Source organism: Battus philenor, unplaced genomic scaffold, assembly GCF_028537555.1.
Source record: "Battus philenor isolate CCGP_79_NKW_IND1 unplaced genomic scaffold, ilBatPhil1.0.hap1 SCAF_29, whole genome shotgun sequence".
Classification (NCBI taxonomy): Eukaryota; Metazoa; Arthropoda; class Insecta; order Lepidoptera; family Papilionidae; genus Battus; species Battus philenor.
This window is the reverse complement of record NW_027181692.1, coordinates 7,865,487-7,885,376: the sequence shown is the minus strand read 5'-3', so window position 1 is coordinate 7,885,376 and position 19,890 is coordinate 7,865,487. Positions and strand designations below refer to the sequence as shown.

At 42.5% G+C, this 19,890-nt stretch overlaps 1 protein-coding gene across 6 annotated transcripts in view; it reads right to left on the bottom strand.

Annotated features, from left to right (window-relative positions):
• Window positions 1-6,938: 6,938 nt before the first annotated feature.
• The window catches only part of kst (spectrin beta chain, non-erythrocytic 5 kst), an 89,761-nt gene continuing 76,809 nt past the window's right edge, over window positions 6,939-19,890 (bottom strand). For 4 of the 6 annotated variants that reach the window (XM_068769766.1, XM_068769761.1, XM_068769762.1 and 1 more), the window contains 17 exons: window positions 19,392-19,540; window positions 19,082-19,263; window positions 18,717-18,878; window positions 18,406-18,554; window positions 17,395-17,581; window positions 17,188-17,323; window positions 16,705-16,878; window positions 15,829-15,990; window positions 15,604-15,712; window positions 15,002-15,168; window positions 14,172-14,413; window positions 13,369-13,535; window positions 12,540-12,633; window positions 11,931-12,022; window positions 10,750-11,112; window positions 8,350-8,434; window positions 6,939-8,189 (listed from right to left, as the gene is read on the bottom strand). In XM_068769766.1, coding sequence (XP_068625867.1) covers window positions 8,075-8,189; window positions 8,350-8,434; window positions 10,750-11,112; window positions 11,931-12,022; window positions 12,540-12,633; window positions 13,369-13,535; window positions 14,172-14,413; window positions 15,002-15,168; window positions 15,604-15,712; window positions 15,829-15,990; window positions 16,705-16,878; window positions 17,188-17,323; window positions 17,395-17,581; window positions 18,406-18,554; window positions 18,717-18,878; window positions 19,082-19,263; window positions 19,392-19,540 — 2,735 coding nt within the window. In that variant the 3' untranslated portion in view covers window positions 6,939-8,074. The remainder of the gene's footprint in view (window positions 8,190-8,349; window positions 8,435-10,749; window positions 11,113-11,930; window positions 12,023-12,539; window positions 12,634-13,368; window positions 13,536-14,171; window positions 14,414-15,001; window positions 15,169-15,603; window positions 15,713-15,828; window positions 15,991-16,704; window positions 16,879-17,187; window positions 17,324-17,394; window positions 17,582-18,405; window positions 18,555-18,716; window positions 18,879-19,081; window positions 19,264-19,391; window positions 19,541-19,890) is intronic. The other 2 variants (XM_068769765.1, XM_068769767.1) reach the window with 2 other exon arrangements.

Genomic DNA, 19,890 nt, shown 5'->3' with positions numbered 1-19,890 from the left:
TTTAAAGATCAGGCTGAGAGAGCAGCAGCGAAGGCGTCTCTGGTGACAGCTAAACTCTGCCGACTCATGCCTAATGTCGGAGGTCCCAAGCAAAACAGAAGGAAGTTATTAGCGTCGGTGACTACGTCAGTGCTTATGTACGGAGTACCCATATGGTCCGACGCACTGAGCAAACAGGAGTCCCGACGGAAAATCGCCTCTGTTTATAGAGTCAGCACTCTACGGGTAGCTAGCGCCTTTCGTACAGTATCGGAGGATGCAGCATGCGTGATAGCAGGTATGGTTCCTGTTGCGCTTCTTGCAGACGAAAGAACTGATCTGTACCGTAGCAAAAAAAGCAAATCAGACCCAACTTCAGCTGAACTTAGAATTCGGGGAAGACTGAAAAGCTTGCAACAGTGGCAATCGTCCTGGGATAAGTCGACGAAAGGAAAATGGACGCGTAAGCTTATACCAAACCTAGAGCCATGGGTGAACCGAGATCATGGAGAGTTGAACTACTACCTGACTCAGATGATATCCGGCCACGGCTGTTACCGAGCGTATCTCCCTGACTGTCCTAATTGTGTCGGAATGATTGAAGATGCAGAGCATGTCTTTTTCGTCTGCCCCCGATTTAACGAAGCCAGGAGGTCTTGGGAAGAAGGTGTAGGATGCAAAATCTATCCTGAAACTCTGATAGCTACAATGCTATCCTCGCCTTCGGCCTGGGAACTTACGAGCGCGTACTGTACGACGGTGCTAAAGGAGTTGCGTAAAATAGAGCAAGAGCGGAGGAAGTTGGCCTGAACAGCCACTCTATCAGAGAAAGCTGCGGCTAAATCCCCCCCGCGAAGTAATGCCTAACGGCCATGCCGTGGGGACCAGGGATACCGAAGAGAGAGGATTGTTTTTAGTCGGTATTGATCTAGATCGAGTCCGACATACGGGGCACCAACATCAGGCCCTATGATACGTAAAGGTATTTTTAAACCTCTATAAAAAAAAAAAAAAAAAAAAAAAAAAAAAAAAAAAAAAAAAAAAAAAACCTACCTACCTACCTACCTACCTACCTACCTACCTACCTACCTACCTACCTACCTACCTACCTACCTACCTACCTACCTACCTACCTACCTACCTACCTACCTACCTACCTACCTACCTACCTACCTACCTACCTACCTACCTACCTACCTACCTACCTACCTACCTACCTACCTACCTACCTACCTACCTACCTACCTACCTACCTACCTACCTACCTACCTACCTACCTACCTACCTACCTACCTACCTACCTACCTACCTACCTACCTACCTACCTACCTACCTACCTACCTACCTACCTACCTACCTACCTACCTACCTACCTACCTACCTACCTACCTACCTACCTACCTACCTACCTACCTACCTACCTACCTACCTACCTACCTACCTACCTACCTACCTACCTACCTACCTACCTACCTACCTACCTACCTACCTACCTACCTACCTACCTACCTACCTACCTACCTACCTACCTACCTACCTACCTACCTACCTACCTACCTACCTACCTACCTACCTACCTACCTACCTACCTACCTACCTACCTACCTACCTACCTACCTACCTACCTACCTACCTACCTACCTACCTACCTACCTACCTACCTACCTACCTACCTACCTACCTACCTACCTACCTACCTACCTACCTACCTACCTACCTACCTACCTACCTACCTACCTACCTACCTACCTACCTACCTACCTACCTACCTACCTACCTACCTACCTACCTACCTACCTACCTACCTACCTACCTACCTACCTACCTACCTACCTACCTACCTACCTACCTACCTACCTACCTACCTACCTACCTACCTACCTACCTACCTACCTACCTACCTACCTACCTACCTACCTACCTACCTACCTACCTACCTACCTACCTACCTACCTACCTACCTACCTACCTACCTACCTACCTACCTACCTACCTACCTACCTACCTACCTACCTACCTACCTACCTACCTACCTACAAGAATGAGAAGAATTAAAAAGAATGAGAAGAATTAAAAAGAATGAGAAGAATTAAAAAGAATGAGAAGCATTAAAAAGAATGAGAAGAATTAAAAAGAATGAGAAGAATTAAAAAGAATGAGAAGAATTAAAAAGAATGAGAAGAATTAAAAAGAATGAGAAGAATTAAAAAGAATGAGAAGCATTAAAAAGAATGAGAAGAATTAAAAAGAATGAGAAGAATTAAAAAGAATGAGAAGAATTAAAAAGAATGAGAAGCATTAAAAAGAATGAGAAGAATTAAAAAGAATGAGAAGAATTAAAAAGAATGAGAAGAATTAAAAAGAATGAGAAGAATTAAAAAGAATGAGAAGAATAAAAAAGAATATGAAGAATTGAAAGAATATGAAGAATTGAAAGAATAAAAACAATAAGATGAATGAAAAGAATAAGAAGAATAAAAACAATATGAAGAATTAAAACAATAAGAAGAATATACGGAATAAAAAGAATAAGAAGAATAGAGCAAAAAGAATAAAAAAATTATAAGAGACCAAAACTAATTTTTAGTTATAAATAATTAAAAATATAATGAAGACTGAGAAATGTAGTTGATTTTTTAAAAATCAAATTAAATTGGATAATTCAAAACAAAGTATATTAACGACATCTAACGCATGTTTTCTTAGATCACATTTATAAGAACATCCAAAACAAACTCTTCTCTTTATTGGGCTTGATACAATTTGCGTTCTGGACTCGTGACAATAACAATTGTTGTGGTTTTTCTTATTATTAATTCATTTAAAAAATAAACAAAACAAATAAAAAATAACAGTCATTATTTGAGTTTTCAGTAGTGTGCGTTCCCCGTCGTGATGTTGTTTTGTTACCAACACCGCGGTGGTGGCGCTGCGAGGTCTTAAATTGTGGTGTCAAAACATGCCGACACGATAAACAATATTCTTTGAGATGATATATATACTAATTATTAATAATGCTATTCTTAAAGTTTAAATAATATCGAGTCTCGCATGTTGAAATAGTAATATATTGTATATATTGTAATGTTTTGTGTATGAACGATTTGAAATATTTTAAAATATGTGTGTTAAGACTATGGTACCAAAAATTACTTACATTTTATAGAATCGTGACTAACCAGCGATACGCCAACGACATCGTAGCCAGTGCAAAGACATTGTAACTCAGCGCGATGTTCGAAGATCTCGTGTGAGTTTGGCTATGATTGGATAAGAATGGGCGCAATTCATTAAACTAGGTTAATCTAATTCTGAAGAATAGGTCAATTGACGAATCCGAATCGGCTGTGCAACGTTCTCGAAACGACGAAACATCTCTTGCAACCGGTTTTGTTAAATATCTATGGGGAATGTCTATGTTCAGCTGTGAGGGTCCTTCTGCTGAAACTATAATAATAAGACACATCAAATAGGTCTCTACTAAACAGTAATAATTGTGAAAATAAGTAAAGTCGTCTCTGCTCATTAATTGTGCATTAGTTTTGTGCATGTAAATAACAAAATATTAAAATTAACTTACGTGTTTACTAAATTAACAAATAAATTTTGGTGCAGATGGCTGAAGAAAAATATTTTCCAGTATCTTATTTTTGCTATAATAAAATAACGTAACTAATAACTTTTATTTTGAGTTCAAACCAAATGTCAATAAAACGCGATCACAGGGCGTTCGCGTTTAATAACTGCCGCCCTTGCACTGGCTGGCCGCTTCTAAACGTTCAATTCGCGAAATAACTTTTATTTTGAGTTCAAACCAAATGTCAATAAAACGCGATCACAGGGCGTTCGCGTTTAATAACTGTGTTCTGCACTGGCTGGCCGCTTCTAAACGTTCAATTCGCGACATAACTTTTATTTTGAGTTCAAACCAAATGTCAATAAAACGCGATCACAGGGCGTTCGCGTTTAATAACTGCCGCCCTTGCACTGGCTGGCCGCTTCTAAACGTTCAATTCGCGAAATAACTTTTATTTTGAGTTCAAACCAAATGTCAATAAAACGCGATCACAGGGCGTTCGCGTTTAATAACTGTGTTCTGCACTGGCTGGCCGCTTCTAAACGTTCAATTCGCGAAATAACTTTTATTTTGAGTTCAAACCAAATGTCAATAAAACGCGATCACAGGGCGTTCGCGTTTAATAACTGCCGCCCTTGCACTGGCTGGCCGCTTCTAAACGTTCAATTCGCGAAATAACTTTTATTTTGAGTTCAAACCAAATGTCAATAAAACGCGATCACAGGGCGTTCGCGTTTAATAACTGCCGCCCTTGCACTGACTGGCCGCTTCTAAACGTTCAATTCGCGAAATAACTTTTATTTTGAGTTCAAACCAAATGTCAATAAAACGCGATCACAGGGCGTTCGCGTTTAATAACTGTGTTCTGCACTGGCTGGCCGCTTCTAAACGTTCAATTCGCGAAATAACTTTTATTTTGAGTTCAAACCAAATGTCAATAAAACGCGATCACAGGGCGTTCGCGTTTAATAACTGTGTTCTGCACTGGCTGGCCGCTTCTAAACGTTCAATTCGCGAAATAACTTTTATTTTGAGTTCAAACCAAATGTCAATAAAACGCGATCACAGGGCGTTCGCGTTTAATAACTGTGTTCTGCACTGGCTGGCCGCTTCTAAACGTTCAATTCGCGAAATAACTTTTATTTTGAGTTCAAACCAAATGTCAATAAAACGCGATCACAGGGCGTTCGCGTTTAATAACTGTGTTCTGCACTGGCTGGCCGCTTCTAAACGTTCAATTCGCGAAATAACTTTTATTTTGAGTTCAAACCAAATGTCAATAAAACGCGATCACAGGGCGTTCGCGTTTAATAACTGCCGCCCTTGCACTGGCTGGCCGCTTCTAAACGTTCAATTCGCGAAATAACTTTTATTTTGAGTTCAAACCAAATGTCAATAAAACGCGATCACAGGGCGTTCGCGTTTAATAACTGCCGCCCTTGCACTGACTGGCCGCTTCTAAACGTTCAATTCGCGAAATAACTTTTATTTTGAGTTCAAACCAAATGTCAATAAAACGCGATCACAGGGCGTTCGCGTTTAATAACTGTGTTCTGCACTGGCTGGCCGCTTCTAAACGTTCAATTCGCGAAATAACTTTTATTTTGAGTTCAAACCAAATGTCAATAAAACGCGATCACAGGGCGTTCGCGTTTAATAACTGTGTTCTGCACTGGCTGGCCGCTTCTAAACGTTCAATTCGCGAAATAACTTTTATTTTGAGTTCAAACCAAATGTCAATAAAACGCGATCACAGGGCGTTCGCGTTTAATAACTGTGTTCTGCACTGGCTGGCCGCTTCTAAACGTTCAATTCGCGAAATAACTTTTATTTTGAGTTCAAACCAAATGTCAATAAAACGCGATCACAGGGCGTTCGCGTTTAATAACTGCCGCCCTTGCACTGGCTGGCCGCTTCTAAACGTTCAATTCGCGAAATAACTTTTATTTTGAGTTCAAACCAAATGTCAATAAAACGCGATCACAGGGCGTTCGCGTTTAATAACTGCCGCCCTTGCACTGACTGGCCGCTTCTAAACGTTCAATTCGCGAAATAACTTTTATTTTGAGTTCAAACCAAATGTCAATAAAACGCGATCACAGGGCGTTCGCGTTTAATAACTGTGTTCTGCACTGGCTGGCCGCTTCTAAACGTTCAATTCGCGAAATAACTTTTATTTTGAGTTCAAACCAAATGTCAATAAAACGCGCCTATAGGCCGCTCGCGTTTCATTACTGTCACCCCTGCACTGCCTGGCAGCTTCTAAACTTTAATCTCGTGAAATAAGAAATTTTTTCAGTTGAAACAAAAACTTAAAGAAAAACCCGTCAATGGGGCGTTCGCGTTTGATAACTTCGCACTTGTAGTGGCTGGCCGCTTCTAAGCTTCAAATTTTGAAATAAAGTTTATTTCAAAATTATTTTAAACATGAATGGTTTCTTCAGTTTTCGAATTTAAAATAAGTGCAGACGATTGCAAGCTGGTCTTGAGTTAGATTTTTTTTTGTAGCGCGTACTACACGCACTGTAATTGGTTTTAAAAGGAACAAAATGTCGGTAAATCAGTGCCACCTCTAAGAGGCTTATTGACTAGCGCCATCTAGTTGGTTGTTAGAGAAATATTATAAAATAGTATGTATTTACCAATTTACGTACGTATATATTTCAAGACTTTGTTATATATCCTATATATACCCTAAAGTTTGTTAAGTAACTTCTCTACGTAAGATTTTGATCCATTTGTACGTCCATACAATGCAAGTAACGCTAAACGTTTCAACTTGTGATGGTCCCTTGTGTAAGTCGCCTACTACTGTGTAATTGGTTTTAAGTTTCACCAACAAGTAAAAAGTGACCACCAAAAACATCCAGCCTGAGTTTGACGTGAGCTCTTAGATCAGGATGTATTTGAAACCTTCGCAGATTCATGTTGAAATATGGCGTATAGGAAAGTTCAATCTTATTCCAATTTCTATTAGATCGTGGTCTACTAGAGCCAGAGAATGCTGAAGTAGAGTCTTGAAACCTGGGATATCGTCTTCTGCTTTTGTGCAGTAAACTCTGATAGTAGACGTGGACATGTATAATGTTACATAGCTCCACGATACAATACAACAGAGATTTTTGGGGTCGTGTGTTTACACGTGGTGCGCGAAGAAGTCGTTTAGTTTCGCGTTCGGGAAGGTTGAATGTTTTTCTTTCTTTTTAATGATTATTTCATTTAATAATTTTACAATTAAATTATTTTGAATTTAAAAATCGACTGAAATTATTCAAGATATAATATTTGTTTTCGAGCGAGCACATGTGTATCACTGCAAGCACTACTTTGCCTGTGTTACTCGAGTCATATAGGAGACAGGGAATATAAATAAAAAACACAATTTAATTATGCAAAAATATATTTATCAAAATAATCATGATTGAAGCGATGATAACACGGCGCGGTGCAGTTTCAAAACGCATCTCTTAACGTTCAAAAGCCGTCGGCGACGCTCTTTGACACGTGTCAAATAAACCGCCAAATTTATTCCAACCGGTGCTAGCAACTAGGAAAGCGCGGACTAAAGATAAAAAACAACAAACTAATAAACTTATGTAAAATCAACGATTGTATATAACTGAGGGGTCGGGTGAGCCCCCGGGCGGCGGCGGCGGGGCTCCGCCACGCGCGGACTCCGGTTCGAATCTCACCGCGGAGCGCCCCCGCCACCCGGGCTTGGGAAACGCGCTTACAACTATCTGAATAATTATAATAATATCAGAATAGAAATACTACATGATTATAATTTCTTCATAAGAACAGATCGAAAAAACAATTTTTCCTCTAAAATTATCAATTGACACAAATTCTTTATTAGATATTTTTGATAGAAACTTAAATGACTAAAACATAAATTATGCAAGGCATGCTTACGGCTAGCGTAAATGATTAAATAGACGAAACACAATATAAATGAACACTAGAATTACACTTACTTTTGAATATTGCTTTAGAAATACTTTTAAAACAGTTGGCAACATTGGAATTTGTTGTGTGGCAATACGGACACTCGGGGAAGTCCCAACATTGTCCTTGCCACATTAGGAATGTTATACAATCAATATATTTATTTAAGTAAATTGTATACCGTCTTAACTACACAATAATTTGTATAAAATTTTATTTCCCGATTAAAAAATATTGGTGGGCGTAACTTGGTCCCATTTTACGATTGTAACGGAATGTCTAATAATTCGTTGGAATTGTTTCACATAATTAAATTCTATCATTACGCGGCTTGCATGTATATATATAATAAACGTCAAACAGAAGGCACTGATTTCTTATATTATTTACCAACATGTACATCGTTTCCAACAATAGTATATATAAAAACCGTGGACTACATTGTTAAAGACATTTTACTTCCGTCTGTCAAACTAAATGCCACAGATAATACAATAGTTTTACTTTTTTTTTAAACCAATTGACAGATGTCAAAATGATTGCGGTAGAGTTTGACAAGGGCTCGGGCCACTACATGTGGCTTTGGGGGCGTTTCTTTCTACTAAAGAGGCCGCCGAAGACTCCTTTCTTGTCCTTCTTCTCCTTGGAGACTCCAGTCACGGACAACTCAGATTCGCCGGACGATCTGTATTTACAAACGAAATTATTACATGAGAAAAACATATCAATGTCCGCGACAGTGAATTCACGCACATTCAAAAACACTTGCGATCCTTATCATTTTATCTTGTTTAGTCCAGACCTTCAGAAAAAAATAAACAATTTATTTTTTATCAAAATCTCACCTGGAGGCGGGCCTTTGATCGAGAGCCGGGGAGCCGCCGCTGCCGGCCACGGAAGCTGGACGTGCACTGCCACCTTCTCCGTACGCTGCGGACCAACGCATTCTCATTACAAATCGCAAAACATTCAAAAATGGTTCAACTCTCAAGCGAGGTATCGCACAAACACTCAACTACCCTCAACGCAACCCAACATCTACGAAACAAACAACACCAGGTAGCTACAGCGCAAACAAAGCTAAAGAAACACCGCTGAGAAGCATCACGTCCTTATAAGGCGAACAGAAGAAGAACCAGAGAAAGCTAAGTGACAACCTTGACCTGCGCTCCACAGGTTACACAAGCGAGTAGATTCAAGCGCACACAGTTTTTTGGAGCAGGACTCGGGGGAAGGGGGGAGTAGTGGGGGTAATAGGATATCACGTACACTGCACCTTGTGGAGCACGTACAGCAAGTGACTCGGACCTGGGAGAGCACCAGCACCTATTTTAGTATCGCAACATACATTTTTAAAATGGCGGCATGCGCCTTAGTGACGTGGTGTGGCATCTTCATACACATTAACAATTCTATATATATATACGATATCCTAAAACTTAGAATTAAACTTTGAAGGTGGGCTAGAAACCTTCAAAGCCTTATTTTAAGTTTCATGACGTAAGAACTCACCACAAACATATTTTTGTTATCACCTAAAACATGTATAAACTTTTTGTTTTGTTCTATCCCCATATATGGACCTGGTACTTCAAAGTTCACCGTGAAAAACTCATAGTAGGCTATAGCCGTCCACCATATCACTAATAAACTTAATATACAAATTCATTAATAAACATATACAATATATAATAATGTACATAAAATAACAAAATATGAAAAAGTAATTGCAACGGGAAATCCCCTAATTTAGAACTCATTCCTTCACCTCTACGTGTCATTTGTTTTTGAATTGAATAGAGCTATCTTGCTTTTTGATTCTCGCACACGCATTTATGTCATATGTGTGACCAAATCAACATATTTGTACAAATTATTGATTTTTATATATATACTAACATATTTTTGTATCAGAGTACATATATCTAATATATATATATATAGCAAGCGAAATTGTATATAGGTATAATTATACAAAATTCTCTTGGCTATTTGCAATTGTGTTACGCGGTGATTTGACCGAACAAACACTAAAAAAACAATAATGGAATATCATTTCAGTTCACCCAATTCGTCATTCCGCTGCCATCTATTAATTGTCCACGTTCACACGCTGTATGTAAGCTAGGAACAACGCGTAAGCCCACTAGTGGTCAAACTTTTTAAAAGCTTATATGTATAGTTCTACATTTTTTTTAATTTTAACTAAATCCTTTCCTTTACAACGTAAGTTGTATGTCCCATAAATCAACGTCAAACCGAAAAAGTTATTTGGCAAGTAAAACCAACCTAACCGCAGCAAAATAATTAAAAAAATACGTTATGTATTGTGTGATTGTAATATGTTACTGTTATTGAAGTAAAAGTAAATTATTTTGTCGACCCTGTGAAGTTTGTATTACAACGCTTTTTAAAAATTTCAAACCAAACTTCACATACAAACGGCCTGATATTGGAACAAAATCGATTTTTTTTATCAAACGGTGTACTACTGTATATTCCTAAATCCAACATTAATTAACCGTAAATTACGTGACATTAGATCTAATTAATCCATTTACTTTGTTATTTTTTCAAGTCCATTTCATATTGACGTTGATTTATGGGAAACTTTTCCTGGTTAAGTATACTAAAGTTAATTTAAACCAGACAGATTAGCCATAACTGGTCTAAGCCGCATCGTAAATCAAGATGACGCATCGTCCGCCCCGATTTCGTCAATTATAAATCGTTCAAGACGCAAACATGTCAACTGTCATGTTCATGCGCAGTTAGACTTCATACAGACTAAGTTTACCAAAGTTCGAGAATTTAAAGAAATCGTAGAGAAAACTTAAAAAGCATTCAATGGTTTATATGTATATGCTTTATCTATCGACTTATTAACTTGCACATTAAGATAAAATGTAAAAAAATATTTTTGTCTCTGTCTCTCTTTTCTTGATATAATTGAAAAGAGATAATATCAAGTCAAAACTGTAGGTTCTGATTAGACATATTACTATTAATGAAACCGACGTTAAGCGCAGCGAATTTTAAAACCGGTAACCAAAAACTAAAATAGAGGTCCAAGGTGAATTCCGTAGGGTACCTCAAACCAATGTTTATCTAACATATACATGCAAACAATTTTGCTGTGACGGTACTGTAATATACAATAAGACTAAAATTCTACTAGAAAGCATAGAGAAGTGGAATCGCTCGTTTCTCCCGCGCACCGGTGGTGGCGCTGAGGTCGCACTGACCGATTTCGCTAGCAGAATAGAACTGCGAGCCGCTCTCCGCCTGCCAGTTGTTGTTCTGCCTCTCCTGCTGCCACGCGGGATTTCTATTCTGGTCCTTCTCCTGCCAACTTCTAGTCATCTTCTGCTGGTAGCTATTCACGAGAGCGGTGACGGACTGTTGGGGATTCTTCTCCAGTAAACCTCTTTCCGCGATCATGGACGCCCTCTCCGCGCGTTCCGTTCTCTCGGTGATTCTCTCCGTGGTGTGGGCTACGCGCTCCGGGAGATTAGGGCCGCGCTCGGGCAGGGCGGGCGCGCGCTCCGGTAGGGCGGGCGGCCGGGCAGGAGGCCCTGACTGCGGCAGTGGTGGAGCCCCTTCCGCTGCTTCACGTATACGTGTCGGTTAGCCATGGCGCTGTGACGTCACACGACATGACGTCACGCGCTAGGGGGCGTGGCTTAAGTGACGGACAATGGCAAGACCGCAGCGCATTCAAATGTATTCAGTAAAGAAATAGAACTAGAACTTATCGTTGTCCGTCACTGAATAGTTTTTTGGGTTCTCGATATGAAGCTATTTTTTGACCTCCCAAATTTTAGGTATCCTGACTTAGAATAATTTTATTATTACTAAACTCCAAATTATGAATTTAATGAAGGCCATATTACTCAACATCTGCTGCAAACAAACAAAATTGCACACAAAGAAGACAATAACTTAAACACAGCACAAGAAGCGAGGACCTCACATGGACAAACAGTACAAAGAACCGCCGGTGACTTCGTCCCTGCTGATTGGTCGAGGGTCTCCCCACTGTTAAAAAATAGAAAACCACCTGACACCCGATATCGGGTGATTAATCCAACGCCCTGCAAATCAATCCGGAATCCATTCATTATCATCATCATCATATCAATCAGGTGCCCGCTACAAGGTACAGTTCTCCCTTCACCATTACGACCAGTCTTGCGCTGCCCACATACAGCGACTCCTCGTGACCTTGTACGTCGACGATCAGCGGAACGGCTGCCGGTTGCGACACAAACAACTGCCACTTAAGATGTCTCGCATTGAGCCTCATTAAATTTGACCTTAAGCCTTTTTGTAAGGCCTTTTGTAAAAGACCACGTCATAAATCCATACGTCATCACCGACAACGCACTGGTGAAAGAATTGTAAGCAAATTAATTGCAATTCTTACCCTCTCTCTGCGAACGTATGAACTCCGCGTTGAGGTCGCGTCCGTTGGAGAAACGTGACCTGCCCCACGGACTGCCTCCCCTCTCCGTGTTCCTGAAATCAAAGCTAATTTGTACCTCATACCATAGAACATATGACATCTTTTTGATTAACATCAGTCTTCTGCAATTAAACTAAATCACACCTTATCCTGTACCGGATACGGTTCATATTTATTTGAAGTTATATTCGAATGTATTTCCTAGTGTTTTGTTGATGTAAACATCCATGCATCGAAATTTATTTCTAGTGTTGTACGTAACAAACAAAATCTAATCTTCCTAGAAATTAGTTAAGTTAGTTAAAGCTATGGAGGGGCTCATCCGTTATATGAGGAGATTCGTAGACGAAGTAATATAGCCCAGCAGATTGACAATTTCAAGTTGCAGTGAACAATCCGTACAGTTCGCAATACTGCTGGCTGTTGGAGCTTTACGTTTCTGGAGACCAGGGTCCAGTCAATTGCAGCATAGGAGATGTCTGTGTCTAGAGAACGCGCTATAACTGCAACGATGACCATAACAACAGTGTTAAGATGGGTGAATGAATGAATGATATGTGGGGCTGTTACCTTAGCACCACGTCAGCGGGTTCCTCAAGCGTGGGCTGCGTGGGCTGGGCGGGCGGCGGTTGGCGCGGCGGCAGCGACGGCAGCACCGCTGACTCTACAAGCAACGAACCCATCTTTAGTATTTTCTAGTATTACATATATATCATATATACTAAAATACGAATGACTGTGTATCTTTTCCGCCTATCAGGGAGGCTATTGACTTCATTTACAAGTATTTTGTTTATTCACTTCTGTGCTATCTTAAGATCTATCTCGCCTTTTTAGTGCTTGAAAACAAAAAAGCTAAATTAGTCAAATTGATCAAGACACAAGCCACATTAGGCGGTTGGGCGATACGACGCGACTGCAATGAACTAGAATTACTGAGCACTTTGGAACAGATTTTCAGGTTAAGTGCTATAGTGATACCGAAACCGCAGTACCGGCTCTGGGAAAGCGCGGCGAGTGGTAGAGGGACGAAAAAACATCGAAACCAGATAACTTGATAGCTGTTTTATCCTCTGGAGTAGTATTTTCTAATTTTTTTAATGCCATGGGCCATTTAAGCCTTTCTAACCCCCCCCCCCCATTTAATACAGATAATAAAATAATTTTTACTAAGCCAAAAGTTTTTACTTAAACCGGGGTTTCCAATGTGATAAACACTGGTAAAGACTACAAGGTACAGTATGTATTCAAGCAAAAAATATCATGTTACATACAATCACATTGTCAAAGTCTTGGCAGTGTGTGAAATCAATTTATTTTATATGAGACAGACTATATATAAATAAAGAAGAAAAAAGAATATATATATAAAGTCTATATAAATCGGAGTTCAACTCACCGATGTTCCTCTCCGGGGTGTGCGGGGCGCGCGGAGGCTGCGAGGCCCTCTCGGGCGTGGCGGAGGCCCGCTGCGAGTTGCGGTGCTCCTGGAGGATCTCCGCCTGGCTGCGGGCGGCGCGCCGGGGCTCCGGCGACGACTCCGCCGATGACGACGACGAAGCGTTCCTGCGAGTCGTATCAGAGTTCAATCAAATTCAATCATTAGTGCCACCAGGAGTATGGGAGGAGATGGAAGAGAAAGAGAAATACAGAAAAGACAGTAGAGTAATTATGGGATGGAGACATCTCCATTTTGACTTAACTAGAATCAGATTATTATTATAGTTTCAGCAATAGTACGCCACTGCTGAACCTATGATTAACAAGAATGAAAGGAAACTGCATTTAGCGTTTTCCGATTTCAACTAGATCCTTTGTAGGTAGCTAAAGATAGGAATCATACTCGAAAAAAGAAAGAAAAGAAAGAGTAACACCCTCAATACCTTTTATCCTTAAACACTCAAAACTCCTGTCTCCTGACTCTAGGATTTGTGCCTACTTACCGTGACTGGAAGTTGGAGACATACGTCCAAGAGGTCTCCCTCAGCAATGAAAACAATGGAGGGAGAGTGACAAAATAATAATTAATAATATCCCTCCTCATTTCTATTCTCACAAGAGATGTGGTGGATCAAGGACATAACTCGGAGTCGTCTGAAGTGGCAGCCCCCCACCTGGATGACCAATGAATTGCAGGGGGGCGGCGTCCATCGACTAAAAAGAACACGAGATGTGGTTAAAGTGTGAATGTGTAGTCCTTACTCGTGCAGCCGCCTGCGCAACTCGTCGGTGGTGAGGGCGGCGGTGAGGGCGGGCGCCGGCGCCGCGCTGTAGGGCGTGAGCTGCAGCTCGGGCGGCAGCTCGGCGTGGAAGGCGAGCTTGGCGACCCAGTCGGCCATCAGCTGCGGCGAGCTGCACGCGAACAGGTACTCGGCGCCGTCGGCGCACGCCAGCCGGAACACGTTGGCGCGCTTCGTGTAGTCGCCGGCGGCGGAGCAGCGCGCCTGGTGCACCAACACCATGTTAAGTGGAGTATAACATCAAACTTCTGGCATCTCACATGGAATAGTCGGGTGGAGATCTTTTTGTCTCTTTTACATCAGTTTTAGAAAGAGACATTATCAAAATATAGGTAAAAGAGAAACTTGGATGACTTACTATGTGATCGAAAAAGTATACGTAGAGATATGAGTGAAAGAGAAAGAGAGAGAGAGAGAAAGAGAAATGAATAGAGGCGTATACGTAGAGTCTAGGTTGTCGTGACAAACAAATCGGAGTTTGATTTTAACATGTAACTAAGATAGTTGTTCGCAAATAAAGTTTTTTTTTTTAAAAACCTTTTCTCTCCCACTATTCCTCCATCATCGCAACTTATACGTAGCTGGTACATTTCGTGAAGGTTGTACTTTTCGACCATCGTAAAGTGATAAATCATAAAGATATTTCTCCATTCACTCTATCCAGAAAAACGAATTTAAATAGTCTCTTTCGGATATAATAAATGCATCTTAACATTGCGATAAGATTAATTTATTTATATGTAAAACCTACAGCTGTAAATATAACTTAATTAAAAAATCCAAATGACTGACGTTGAGTATGGCGACCGGCGGCGCGGCCGCCTTGGCGCTGCCGAAGTCCTGCTGGTCGCGGAAGAAGCAGAGCAGCTGCCCGCACAGCACTGCGTAGTAGGTGCGCCAGGACCTGACCGTCGCGCGCTTGCCGCCGCACCCGGCCTCCTGCTTGCGCTCCAGGTACCCTGCAACACCACCACGCCCTCAATCACTGTCAAGAAATATCCGCAGACCGACAAGCCAGCCAGGATAATTTCAGCTCAGTAATTTTTCTTTTTTTATTTACTGACTCTTATATCTATCTTAATATCATTCACTCATTTCTTCTCCCTCGCGTTATCTCTCACTCATCGTTTACCTTTCATACATCGCTTCTTTTACTTCCACACTGTTTCATTACAGTATTTATTATGATTTTTGCATTTGTTTAACATTTCACAATTCTTTGATTATTTTATAGTATATATATATATATATATATATATATATATATATATATATATATACACACATACATATATATATATATTAAGATCGCTGTAAAACCGGTCATCGTGGCGAAGATGTCCAGCACTGGACACCATAGCTGATATGATGGTGACGTGTCATTGGAAACCCACCTTCGATCTCCACGGGAGGCAGTTCGTCCATGTCGTGGCGGTGGCGACGGAAGCTCTGCGTGCGGCGTCGGGTCGTGAACGAAGGCGTGCGCTTTGGTGTCTTCACCACCTGAACAACATAGTATACATGCCTGATGGTTGTCGATTTTCTTACTTATTGATAATGACAATATTTTTATAAAACATACAGACAAACAAATTATACTAATAATGTGTTAAACTTACACTCATGCTCTCTGCCCTCTTGACGTGTGTGTCGGGCCGCGGCAGCCGCTCGAATTGCGGCGCCGGCGCGAGGCTCTCCTCGGAGGAGGCCGCGGAGGGCTTGCCTCCAGCTGGAGCTGCGGACGGCGAGCTTGGAGAGCCCGTTCCTCCCAGCCGCTCCACCTGCTCAAACACCTGGGGTTAGTTTTCTATTCACTTCAGTTAAAAGTACATGGCAAGCGTCCCCCCCCCCCCACCACCACCACTTCTTGGACCGATGACATAGTCAAAGTCACGGAAAATTACTGGGTTTGGGCTGCGCGAGACCAGTTATGGCGATTTATGGGGGAGGCTTATTCCTTGCAATGGGCTATCGGCTGACATCATCATTATGATGTGAAAATTTCACTTCATATTTCTGTCTCACTCTTTTACTAGTGTAGAAGTTGAGATGTAAAATATAATGTAAATATATTTGATAGACAATACAAAAGATATATAAAGTAATTTTACTATATTATCACATTTATTTTTATTCACTTTGTATCACTTAGGGTGATCAGTTGTATACGTGACAAGAACAATCACCTGCCGTTCACCCACTGTATATACATTTATACATATAAATTCTGAAGAGATATATAGTAGATATAGATGCGAAGAACGTATCAGAATTATTGAAAGAAACCTTTGACGACATAGGAAACACAATAAGGATTGTATATACATAGCGACAGGTAGTTTGAGTATAGAGTGAGAAAGAGTGTATTAAGTGGAGAGCTGTAACAGTGACATATGAAGAAAATGAAAGTGTGAGGAAGTGGGGAATAAGTTAAGAGTGAGGAATAAAAACGGAGTGCGGTAAGATATTGTGCGAGAGTGGAGGGCTGCGCTGACCTCCCGCACGAGGTGCACAGGGTGCGCGGGCGCGGTCTCGCGGCGGCGCTCCTCGGTGATGCGCTCGACCTCGCGGCGCCGGTACTGCTGCAGCCGCTGCGCCTCCTGCTGCTCCGCGTAGCGCCGGCGCGCCGCCTCCTCCTCGTCCTGCTGCTCCTTGAACGCCTTCTCGATCTGCCCACATCAACACTCAATCATATATGCGTTCATAACATGGCCAGATTTCTATTGATTTCAGATATGACCGGTAGGGAACGGCCTGCATCCAAATAACTTTAACAAGGTGTCAAGTCGGCTGCCGGTTTTTGATCCCAATTCAAGAACAAAACCACCAGCGGCCATCTGTTCCGCGCGCTGTTACCTGACCACTGCCAAGTGGCAGGACCGGACTATGTGGGTTACTTGTATTCGTCCACGACTCTTGGCAATGAGACCCAAGATTAGACAAACTACCCCGAGTAGAGAGTAAGACGGAGTGCTCACCAGTGTGATGCGGCGCAGAGCGTTGAACTTGTCCTTCTGCGACTCGATGGTCTCCTCCAGGTCTCGGTGGCGGTTGATCAGCTCCTCGGTCTGGGCTACGCTCTCTCCGTACTTGCCGTCGCGGACCAGCGGCATCCTGACACGAGTATATCATTAGCATGGAATTCTCCCCACCGTCACAGTGAGTGAGTGAGACAGGTGACGAACCTGGTAAGTATCCAGTGTTCGAGCGTGTCGGCGTCGCGGAGGAAGACGAGCGCGTCGAGGTGCTGCTCGTAGACGGTGGCGCGAGCGAGCCAGGCGGAGTCCAGCGCCTGCTTGCGCGCGCGCAGTGTTGCCACGCGCTCCTCGATCTCGTTCGCCATGAAGTGACCCTCGCGGACTAGCTTCTCGCCTGCAAACACGTATCATTATATAATAGCTACATACATAATAACCTTCTTCAAAACAGGCTTCCTGCAAGGATTGCAACGATGATGCATTGCATCCAGTGACTTCCCGTGACCCTGACTATCGGTTCGTGGTCGCCACTCAAAAATCTTTCAACTACGACAGAGGTCTGTTTATTTTTCTTCAGTTTTTTAACAATACGAACGGAATGAATTACGTCTATCAGCCGGCCTAGCTAATTCAAAGTCTATAAAATAATTCCTAATTAGAAAGTAAATTTCACAGTAACCAGTCGAAGGTTTACTTTTAAATTCAGTAATTGTGTTTAATGATTTGATTTGTTTAAGCTCGATTAAGCCATTGGAGACAATTATACACTGCATGAACAATGCGATTCTACCATAGGTATGTTTTGATTAATTTCTAACAAAGTTGTGAGATAAAAGAGAAATATAGGTGAGGTGATAATAAGAGAAGAAGTAGGAGGTGATGGAGCAGTAAACGAGAAGCGAAAGAGGTGCTACGAGAGAAAGGTAAAGTAACAAGTGGTAGAGAAGGTGATTTGAAAAAGAAAAGGTAATGAGTGAGAGAGGTGACCGGTGAAAGGGTAAGTGTTTAGAGAAAGGGAAAATGACAAGTGAGAGAGAAGGTGACGTAATGGAAGGTGACTACGGAAAGGGAAGATGACGAGAAAACAAAATGACAAGGAGAATTGGTGAAGGGCAGAGAAAAACGCTAGAAGATGTAATAAATGGTGAAGACAACGAAAGTGAAGAAATCGGGCGAGATGTGGCGGGGGAGGGGGGGGATGTGAGTCGTGTGGCTCACCGTCGCTGTAGAGCGTGCGGAAGGCGTCCTCCTTGGCGTCGATCTCTGCGCGCACGTCGCGGTGGCGCGCCAGCAGCCGCTCGCCGCCGGCCACGTCTGCGGCCAGCGCGGGCGCAGTCACGCGCGCCAACATCTCGTTGGTCCATGCGCTGTCGACAAACACACATCATCTACAACTCCTGCTTATATCCTATACAATAACTAAATACAATAATCTTTCCACATAACACCTGGCCAAGCTAGGGAAAGCTGAATACCAGCTTTTACTACCGTCCCGGCCATAGCGAGCTGAAGAACGGAGTGCTACTCACAGCAGGTCCTGGTAGGTGTGGAAGTACGCCTGCAGCTGGTCTGCAAGCTCCAGCTGTTGCTCGCAGTGCTCAGCGTGTGACGTTAAAGCTTCCAGCGCTTCGCTGACGTCCTCCAGCTTGACAGTCACGTGCTCCTTGGCGTCAGGGAATGCTGCTCCCAGGCTGGAGAAAAACGGTTTTTTAGTAATCCACCTAGACTTCTTACTTTTATATATAGGTGTCGAGGTTGAGATGTGAGATATCGTCAGATATTTTATCCTGCCGCAATAGACATTTAGGTAATGACATTTGTCAAGTTGATATCCAGCTGTTGGCTTCATGAAATGTGATGATGTGTAGCGAAGGGGGAGAGGGTGTGCACTGACCGATCTGCCTCCTGCTTGAGGTTGTTGTGCGCGTCGCGGATGGCCAGCAGGTCAGCGCGCAGGGCACGCAGCTGGTGCAGCTGGCGGTGCACCTGCAAGGCGGCCTCCTTCTCCGCGATCCAGGCGCCGGTCTCCTCCGCGCTGCGGTCAAACTCGTGCACCTGTCGCGCTCCCGCCAGAGCCTGTCGAACACAACAACAATGTTACACCAACCCCCGTAGACTTTCCCTCATGGTGAACAGATGATAACGTGTATATATATATGCCCGCGGTGTTGGTGAAACAGTGGTGGGGTGTAAGGATGTCTTACCTCCTGCCTGGCGACAGCGAGCTCCTTGAGGTCGTCCCAGAGGCCGCGCACGTCGTCGATGCGCCGACGCACGCGCTCGCCCTCCGGCGTGCCCTCCTCCAGCAGGGCGGCTCCCGCCTCGCAAGCTGCCTCGATACGACCCTCGTTCGCTACAAACATTCAAATGAACTTTTGAAACGTCGATTACTTCAACATCATATGTGATTAGTTACCACCGGCTCGGAGCGCTCTTTTCTGTTAACACGTTCACTGCGGGCCCAATTTTGAAGAACTTTCAGCTGGTGCGGCTGAGGTCGAATCAGCCTCAAGCTGAACTTCCTAGTAGTGCGGTTGAGGCCTTTTCTGCCTCATGTTTCAATCAATGTTTTTTTTACAATATTGAGTCAATGCTTCGCAGACATAAAGAAAGCTATATTTGTCTTTGTCATACCTCATACGGTTGAGTGTAAACAGCCGCCGCACTAGAGAGAAAACACGAGTTTTACGCGCCGCACCAGTG